At 30.2% G+C, this 10,823-nt stretch overlaps 1 protein-coding gene across 1 annotated transcript; it reads right to left on the bottom strand.

Moving 5' to 3' along the window:
- Positions 1-5,935: 5,935 nt before the first annotated feature.
- On the bottom strand, positions 5,936-10,618 carry LOC109805061 (putative potassium transporter 17). The gene is made up of 8 exons (XM_020367011.3): positions 10,456-10,618; positions 10,119-10,344; positions 9,392-9,613; positions 9,240-9,290; positions 8,290-8,550; positions 7,921-7,973; positions 7,461-7,830; positions 5,936-7,064 (listed from the first exon to the last, which is right to left on the bottom strand). Exons 1-8 carry the CDS (start codon positions 10,558-10,560, stop codon positions 6,208-6,210), a joined length of 2,145 nt encoding a protein of 714 aa, XP_020222600.2. The 5' UTR covers positions 10,561-10,618; the 3' UTR covers positions 5,936-6,207.
- Positions 10,619-10,823: the final 205 nt, after the last annotated feature.

Genomic DNA, 10,823 nt, shown 5'->3' on the forward strand with positions numbered 1-10,823 from the left:
ACTCCAACAAATTAAATGACAAATCAAGTTGGATTGACCTTTTGGGTTCACCTATTCAATTACTTATATTTTTCCTTGACTTTGACCTATTAATTTATATTATTTTATTTGTAGTTAAGTGCTTATTAAGACATATTTATAGTTGTATTATGTACTTATTTTTATTGTTGTCAATGAACTTATTTATGATTGTATTATCTACTTATTAAGACTTATTTATGATTGTCATGTCTCTTATTGATTTCGGACGAAACCATTATCCTTGATGTTACAATTAAGACAACCTTCAAAAGTTTGCAACTACTATTAAGACATAAAGTATATGTGCATATGCATGTTAAAAAAAAAAGAGATAGTGTGGGGTGAATGAGAAAATTTTGAGTAATGGCATATGCAAGTGACCTTATAGTATTGAATAAGGAAAAAAATGAAGGAAAGATTTTTGTTTTCATCCTGTAAGTTCATTTTTTTTTTCATTTTTTATCTCTGAAAACTTTTTCCTTCATTTTTGTCTCTCTACTATGTTGTTAACATGACATGATTACTAATGTGTCATATAATGTTCACATGATACATGATGATGTGACATTATATGTTGACTAAATATATGATGGTGTCATCTTTAATTAATATAGCACGTGGTAATGTCGTGAGGTTAACATTTTTGTAACAAATTTTAATAGCAAAAATGAAAAATAAAAATGTTTGAATTTTACAAAAATGATTAAAAAAAAAGTTATAGGAACAAAAAATGAAAAAACTCAAAATTATATAGACAAAAAAATTATATTTTAACCTTTTTTATAACAATTTTTCTAACCATCTATTGCATTAATAAATAATATTTATAGATAAAAATAATAGACACTAAAATTTAATGAGAAATTTTTTTCTCTTATTGGTTATTATCATTTTTCTCAAAAAAAAAAAAAGAAAGTTATTATCAGTAGATGAGTAGATACAACTTTTTTTAATAAGAGTATATATAATTTTAAATATTAATTAATTAGATAAAAAATAATTAAGTGGAAAAAATAAATGATTAATTTAAATCGGTTAAAGATATTTTTTTTTATAAGCAAAATAAATTAAGGGGAATACAAGGGGTACCCCAACCCATTACAAAATACAAAGTCACCTAAACAAAATCCAACGTAATCCATACAAAAGGTAATCACCAGATTGTAATGTCTACCACCATTACAAAACTATGACCATAAAATGTCATCTAATAATCAAACAAGTTCAGTAATCAAAAAACCCGATACAAAACTAATACCATGGTGTGTACAGAATCAGAAAGAATCATTATTCCAGAAGTTAAAGCAAACACTAGGGGAAGAAAACCACGCTGAGAATGGGTAAAAAATGATTTATCTTTAGTCTTAATCCAGTTCCAGCTACGTAGTTTGATTAATTCCACTAAATCCGTAATTTCCACCACCTTGTCTTTAAAAATGACATCATTTCTAGCAAGCCACAGAGACCAAATTGTGGCTAACCAAACCACAAACCACCTCATCCTATCTCTACCACTGCATCTAGGAAATCCAATAAAATGAGCAAAATTTTCATGACAGAAGTTGTGTAAAACTGTTGAAACACCAAACCAAGCAAAAACAGATAACCATACAGAATAAGCATAATAACATCCGAATAATAGGTGAGAGGTATTCTCCAAATCTTCACTACACCAAAAACATCCACTAACAGAAATATTAAGAACCTTCCGCTTAATTAAGTTATATTTACTTGGTATCCTATTCAGCAAGGTTTTCCAAGCAAAACCTGATACTTTAGAAGGTACACAACTAGACTAGAGAAATTTATGAAGCGAAAAATCTGCGTAGATACCATCATTAATCACTGCCTTGTATGCTGATTTCACATTATATATCCCATCATTAGAATCCTTCCAAAACCACCTATCACAAAAATCATTCTTTAAGACAGTTGTTCCTAAATCAGCAGCTAATTGTGATAATAAATCTAATTCCCATTGAAATAAACTCCTATGTCAAGACCAAATCCACTCAAAATCTCCATCCCTCCAAAGTACCATGTTTGCGACCGATACATCCTTGTCAGAAGCTATAGAGAACAATCTACTATACGATTAAAGATAATTTTTAAAAAATATTATTCATATTATTAATATTTTTAATATTATTAATTAAGTTAATCAATTGTTTAAAATTATATAACGACTTTAAAGGGTCTTATATATAAAAATAATCTTAATATTAAATTTATTATCATGAATTAATATAAATCTTATATTGCAAAGTCCGGAATCAAAGCAAGTTTTTAAAGTTTCATTTACTTTTTTTATGAACAAAATTTTACATACGAAATGTACAATAATTTATACATTCGTAATGGTGAATTATAAGGCGAGGTAAAATGCAGTTCTACATGTAGAGTTATTTTTAATAGTTACATTACTATTTTTAAATTATTTTCTTTCATATGTCCTGATTGTTTATTTATTTTAATAATATATTTAACGGTTAAAAGTAATTTTATTTGAATGATGAATGTGTTTGGCCCTTTTTATTTAAAGTATATTAAATTAATTCAAAAACCAACATTATAAAAATTTCAATTTCTTCTTATTTAATATTACTTGCATAACATTTTTTTTAAAAATAGTTACTAATAAAATTGATGAGTAGTTTATATGATTAAGATATGACCCTTTCTATTTTAAATTATGGCCATAAACCTCAAAATCTCTGGATGCTCAAATTCTACCACTAAAGCATATATGTGTTATAATTCATGCACCACATGTTACATGTTTCATCCAACTTTAATTGCAAAGTAACATTCTCTTTCGGCAAAGCAATCTATTATGAATATGTTGTTTATGCCAAACTATTTATTTTACGGCTACATCAAAGAGGGACCCTGCTGTGTGATTTGGATTATTATTTTGGCACCATAGAACGTGTTAAAGTAAAAGCTTTGGACTTTTCGATTTAAATAAGACGTGACTCAATCTGATCAACAAAGTCAAAGTTTAATTAATGGTCCTTTCTAGTAACATTTTTCATAAATCATTATCATCACATACGACATATGTTAAAGTATTATTGTTTTGAAAATAGAATAACATATCATGTACGTAATTCCTTCCATGAATAATTTTTTATTCAAAATTTAATTGATGTCCAAATACTTTTAAAATTGTACATGGTTCGAAAATTGTGGGCACTCTCTTAAATATTAATTCACCTTATAGTCTTATATATACTGTTTTTTTTATTTTTATTGAATACTTAATTTTTTATTTTAAATTTTTTATCTCTTGAAAATATTATTATTAAATTAAATTTCAATTTAATTTATATTTTAAATCATGATGTATTGTATCAATTTAAAAAAAATTACTTTTTAGCAAAATTAAATTTTAAGATTCACCGGTACTAAAAAAAAAACTTTTGCATTGATAATTTACGCCAATTTTAAACCATCGATTGATTTGTAGATTTTAGATTATTCTTTTTAGCATTAATATGGTATTCTCGCAGATTTTTTTAACCGATTTAGAAAGTGATTTTTAGATTGATTATAAAATAATTGATAAAGTTATTTTACTTAAATGATATCGTGCTCCAAAATTCTGTCATCAACTCTTTTTTTTTTTTTTCATTCACCTTAGATTTCATTTGTCATTGTCTTGTATCCTCTCTGATGATGTATTTGTTCTCCCTCTTTTTTTTCATGGATGTAACTATGAAGTGCAATAATAATTATTAATTAAAAAAAATTAATAGTTGATATTATAATTGATTTTAAATTTTATTTTGTAAGAATTTGATTTTATTATAAGTTTTAATCATTGATTTTATAATCATTAATTGTGAATATACTTTATTCTCTAAAGTTCTCTTATTTTAGAAAAGTTAAATCCTTTTGTCATTGTTGGTAGTAGGCTCTCTCTTTCTTTATCTTTCTCTCTTTATCTTTGTATTGTTCCTTTGTTGTTGTTAAATGGTTCCAAAGATTCAAAGTTGATGGGGATATGGATGATTCACTTACAAACATGATTTATGATATTTGTTGCAAAGACCTTTAAGTAGGAATATGTGTATGATAATTTATATAATGTTTAGAAGAACCTTTTGTACCCAAGTGCATAATGTCATATATGTTAAACTTGTTCGATTTAAAAGTGAAAAAAAAAAGTAGAGTAATAAAAGTTTCATATAATTGCATAAGTTGTTTAAATACAAGTTTCTTTAAAGTAATATTATCCTATAATTATGAAACAAAGAAAGTTTTGCGCCAAATGAGTATAAAATATAAGAACACACATGCTTATCTTAATAATTTCAAATTGCACATAAAAGAATTTGAAAAGTTGCATAAATATATAAAAAAAATGTATAATATCATTATCAAAGTGAAAGTGGGAGATATTAATAATGATATAGTGATTAGTTGATCACATTCAAAAGTATTATAATATTTTTGGGTAATACTTTAATTTAAATCATTGTTTATTAATAATAAAATGTTACAAAGAACTTAAGATAACGATGAGAAAATATGTGATGAAAACTTTATTTTTCTAATTAATTTTCCTTAATAAAAAAAAATTGATCATTTGTTCTTATGTTCAACTATAAGCCAAGAAACATATGACTCATACTTTTATATGAATAAATTGAATCTTTATGGTAACCTTAGATAGTACACACAATTCACGACCTATTTATTGGTGATTTACAACATATATATGTGATTATCACATGATTGACAACTTTTTGTACACTGAGTTTTAGATTGCGGAGAATATTTGCCGATATTTCATCATTTTGAGCATTTAAGAATTAAATCTTTTGATTTTGATATTTTATCCATGTTTGCTCCCAAATAAGTAGGGGTGCTTTATTTAAATAACCTAACTATTACCATTTAATAACCATTTTTAATGTGATTATTATATTCAAATCATAACCAATTTTACATAGTCAATTTTGATTTGACAAAACTAGTTATAATTTTTAAACAACCAATTGTGTTTTTTACACCATAAACAACCGGTTATAACTAAAATTGGTTATCTAACTGGTTATAGCTAAAACTAATGAAAAAAAACAACAACAAAAAAAAACAACAAAAAACAACAAAACAAAACAAACAACAAAAACGAAAAAGAAAGTTTGAAAAATTATCTTTATATTTAATAACCTTTTACAACTATTTTTATACGTTAATAATCTTCTTTATATAAATTAAATAACTATATGTAGTGAGAACATTTTTAAGAATCATTCTTCAAGATTAGAGTTTTTAGCTATATTTTCTTCTAATAAGAACTTTTTTGAGATTTTATTTTAAAATATAATTTTTTTTAATCTATCATTTTTACTTTTTATTTTTAAATTAAAATTTGATATTTTAAATAAATTATCGTTAATTAAAAATAACCATTTATCATAATATAAAAATAAATTTTAGTTAAAAAAACACCAATTTATCCTGTGTATTGATTTTTAAGGTTAAAACATTTTTTTTAAAATTCACAAAAAAAAATTAATTCAAAATTGATTTTAGTTTTAATCGGTCAAATACCCGATTTTGAAATATTACCACTTTTTTAAAAATTAAATCCAGTTATACCAAACCAAAACTTATAAAAAAGAATTGGTTATGATTAATAATCATGTATTATATATGGTCAATTTTTGAAACTATTTTTAAATAAACGGTTATTAGAAACCGATTAAATATGGTTAAATTTTTTTATAACTATTATTTAGATTATCCCTGATAAGCTCTTTGTTTGAACGGGTGAACTAAGAAGTTCAAAAGACTGGCTAACTTGCAGCAGTTTATGGTTATGGTCAATTCCTTGCACACTCGTTATAAACGGAGTGTGTAGCAAGGAATTGACCTTAAGAAGTTCCCTGTATCTCACCAGTAATTGTGCAAGGAAGTCACCATAATCGTATATAACCTGTTTGTAACTGCTACATGAATATGTGTAAATACTCTCTTTACTTGAGCAGCTTTATACATGAATATGATTTAGCCTATAATGTTGCCTACTTGTAGGATCTTTATGGATACCATTGCTCAAGCTCTTTTGTTTATTTATTACTTCAATTTTTTGCCCTCTCTAATGTTATGTGTATGTATGAGCTACTGAAACTACTGAATCTTGGGAAATTTAGATGCTTGAATGCAGTTAACCCTTCAAGCCTCGTATAGCATTCCAACTTCAATCCGTTGCTGTGGTGGAACCCCTAGAGCAGGAAGGCCAGATCTACAGTTACTATGCATGACTTCATAAAACCTGAGCACAATTTTATCAAACCAGCCACAGTTCAAGCCAATGTAAAATCTTGTTTTTCCACGAACATGAACAACTCCGGCACGCCTTGCTTCTTCTAAGTTAGAAGTCTCTTCAATCTCTTGAGAATCAGACGAAAGATTCTCAGGAGACTGAGAGTTCTGTATATGTTGTGTCAAACTACTAATGACTTGATCGACAAAATGATCTCCTTCTAAATTTAGAGCATCTGCATAGCCATATTGAATCACACAGCAATATACCCCTTTGAGATTTGATTTCTTGATGACAATCCTTTCATGTGGAGCTACCTTGGGGATTAACAAATACCGAAGAGTAGTGAATATTGTGATCTTATGAAGGGATTTCATGCTCTTTATGTAGTGTCCAAGAATAGGAGTTAGCCCTTCTTGAATGTTGGTGTAAAAGAAGCATAGCCCAGGAACCCTTTGAACACTGCGGTCAGCTAAAAGCTCTTCAAGTGTCTCAAAGGTTATCTTGTGATTTAACTCATAATCAATCTTTCTTTGTCTACCATAAAACCAACCAAACATGATGAAAGCAAGGATAAATGATATGGCAAAAGGAATCCATCCACCTTCAGCAAATTTAGTGAAAACTGCACTCACATAAACCCCTTCCATCACAAAAAATACAACAAAGTATAGGGCAACCAGCACCATCGGAGTCCTCCATATCATGATCATGACCAATGTAAGTAATATAGTGGTGATAAGCATTACTAGGCTCACAACAACACCTGCAACAAATGTTATACCATCATCAGAAGATTGCAAAGACTGTTATTAGATACTAAATAGTCTCAATTACTAAATAGAAGCAAGTCTAAGGCCTCTCTATATGGCGAAAGCTATATTTATTTCTAGTTCTAGACATACGAAACTGTTACAGTTTTCAGAAGACTGCCTGAGTCTTGATTACAGAATAGCTTATTATTATATTTTGACATACTTGGAGCTAACAAAAGCCTTCTATTGATCTATAATGTACCATTGATTAATTTCAAATCAAAATGCGTGACCCAAAAACTGTTACAATACTTCATAATGTGAATAAAATGGAATTATTTTTTTCTTAATCAGGTAGTAATTATAAGGTAATGTAAGCAATCAAAGGGCTTTAGAAACAGACATACCAAAAGCATTTCCAATATCTTTTCCATCTCCAAAAATAAGTATCACGGCAACACAAAGGACCATCAGGATGTAGTTCACTTCAGGGGAGTAAACCTCTCCTTCTTTATCATGAGATGTGTGGACAACCTTTACACGAGGAAAATAATCCAGCACTACAGATTGCTTGATTACAGAAAATGTGGCTGATATTAACGACTGGCTAGCAACAACAGCAGCCGAAGTTGCAATGACAAAGATAGGCCAGTAGACTGAAGTTGGTATAAATTTGTAAAAGCCATCATCATGATCATTGGGATGTTTGATCAGGTATGCTGTCTGTCCCGCATAAGTCAGAACTAAAGATGGGTAGATTGTGAATAGGAAAGCTATCTGTTACCAAAATAACAAAGAAGATAATATAATAATTGACTGAAAAAGAAGTGACCTTGAAAGACAGACCAAAAAATTTTAGAAGTTAACCTGAATGGACTTCTGATTGAAATGACCAAGATCAGCAAACATTGCCTCAGAACCTGTCAAAGAGAAGATTTTAAGAACAAACAAGATAACATGTACTTCTTTAAATGGATCCGCAAGCATATCCATCTAAAGAAAGGTGAATCTTCCCATGTCAAATTGTGCAATTCTAACAACTACGCAAGATTCTCTTTTGCACAATTCTCATATAGCCACATTATTTAGTCCATATCTTGACCTATTGCAAGTACTAGAACATAGCACGTTGAGTTATAATATGATTTGACAGGGAAAGAAAGGGGTCCTTCAAAGATAAGACTTTCACTTCTATATCAACAAGGGTATATAATTTAATAAGGATATGATACACACCTGTGATGCAAAGGACAGTACCACCAAGTAAAAGCCAGCCAGATTTTCCATTTGTCCAAAAGAAACGGAATATATAGTGCGGAGATAAAGCCTTAAATATGGTAGGATAGTGGTGTATGATGCTGTAAATTCCTACAATTGGGGTACTCAGGGTCCATGCTCCCATTATTGGGGAAAAGAGGAAACTAACACGGGATGTACCGAACTTTTGCAACAAGAACAGAACGATCAAGACAACTGCAGAGAGTGTTTCCACTAGCGCTGCAGCAGAATATGTAAAAACAGAAATTAGTTACATAAACCAGGAGAGTGAATTGTATACTCAGATCTACTCTAAATATGCCTTATGATAAAAGGTTTCTCTTGATTGATGGTTTTATCAGTTTTTCCAAACAACTTCATTATATAAATTTTGTTATTCAAATCATTAAGTTATTCGTCATAAACTTTAAAGAAGAACAATGATCACAAGCTTCTGATCCTATGTTGCTATCCCAAACCCTCAACATAAAAGGCCATTTCTTAATTTGCGAAGGTCATAGTATGCAACAGGATAATGAGAGTCAAACATGCTATAAATAATATCTCCATAATCTCTTCCTATATTTCAATATTCGTATGTTTTGTCTTTGAATTATGTAAGTAGTACTTGATGATGCTGGCCGCTAGTTCTGACATTTTTTTGCATCTGATTAAATTAAGGGTTTTGTTAATATCATCTTAAGTAACTAAAAGTGAAAGGTTTTTATTAGGAAAGGAACAATTCACTACATTAGAAATACCAAACTTTTCTAAATTCCTTCCCTCCCAATAAAAAAGCTCCGACTTTTAGTTGTTTAGAATAACAAAACAGTCAAATTAGTCATATTCAATAAGTTTGACAGTATTGCATATATGGAAGCTGCAAAATCTCAAGGCCAGAGTAAAACCGTACGAAAACCAAAACTTACATTTGCTAACTGAAGGAAAAGGTGCTCTTAGTCCATCCATAGCTGACAGCACTGGAACCAAACTAAGCAGAGTAAAAACAAAGCCACAAAAAAGCATCGAACTTTCCTGAAATGGTACAAAAAAGGGGGGAAATACTGTCACCACACCAAACCTGAAATTGCGGGCGTAAGTATTCCATCACCAATAAGCATGCAAGTACCCAACATAGCAACAAAGAGCAAGAGCCTCCGAGCAACTACGCTTGTTTGGAAGAACCTGGCAAGCAAAGTACTCTTTTGAAAGTCCTTAGTTGAGTTCAAACCGACATGCTTGGAAGGCAGGATCCCTATATTGACATGCCTGCAAAGCAACGAGTACAAGGCAAAAGTCCCACCTGCGGTTCAAACAGATTCAGTCTTATTGTGAACACCCATAGTAACGAATCCCTAAGTGTGCGTATTTGGGTGACAAAATAGATTTTGAATGACATTGATTGTGTGTTTGCTTCAGCATTGAAGATCCACAGCACCCAAAAGTAACTAACTAACTATTAGCTGCTTCCTAGATCCACATCCACCAGCAACAAATGTGATATCAAACACACGATTTTTCAAAATTGATTCTGGTTAATATTCTTTTATTTATAGGAAAAATTACTGTTTAGACAATGAAAATCTATCTAAGTCTTCATGCATTCAATCCAATCCTTAGCACAGATGATTCTAGTTAAACTTAATCTTGAATTGAGGTGATATATGTCTGAATATTTTTATTCTCAAAGCAATTCGGTACTAAACCTTAGTATAAATACTTCCATCTGACTTAAAAGCTTAAAAAAAAAAAAAAAAAAGTGATTCTGAATCGAAATAGAAGCATGAAGAAAGTAGTTAGCTTAGTACCTTCACCGTGGTCATCAGCTTTGATGGCAACGTTGGCATACTTAACGACCCCTATGAGAGTAAGAGTCCAAAACATGATGCTGTAAATGCCGAGATAGTCATCTTCCGTGGGAGAGTTGAGTGGCATTGAAGGGTAGACGTAGAGTGGTGATGTTACAAGTCCTCCAAAAACCACTCCAAGAGTCTTGTATGCAAGAAGCAAAGTGTCCCTTCTTTCCTTCCCCTTCTGCAGCAGCGCATAGTACATACATAAACAAACATGTTACTATGTTAGTTAGTTATTAATGTTGTCGATGAGATGAAAGTGAAGTTACATTAACACATCATAACTCATAACCTGATGTTGTTGAGGGGAACATGCAACGTTGGTAGGAGCGGGGTCGCCGTTGACGTTGACGACGACGACGTCGTTTGACGAAGGGAGCTGGACATGGCTTTCCATGATTGCCCCTCGTGCTGTGTGAGAAGCCGCACCACACCAGATCCTTTCACTGAATACCAACACCTCCAGCAAATGCTTTTATAGACACAAATATTCACTCCAACAACGGAAATTAAGGTGTTTTTTTTTTTTTTTTTTTTAATGTCACTTGTTTCAATTGCCCACGGCTTTGCCCATTAACCTGTTCTTAAGGTGTGTTTGTTTTGTGATTACCATCAAAAGTAACACATTACTTACTTTGGCATTTTTCATAAAAAAAAGTG

Source organism: Cajanus cajan, chromosome 2 (assembly GCF_000230855.2).
Source record: "Cajanus cajan strain Asha chromosome 2, NIPB_CcT2T_4, whole genome shotgun sequence".
Classification (NCBI taxonomy): domain Eukaryota; kingdom Viridiplantae; phylum Streptophyta; class Magnoliopsida; order Fabales; family Fabaceae; genus Cajanus; species Cajanus cajan.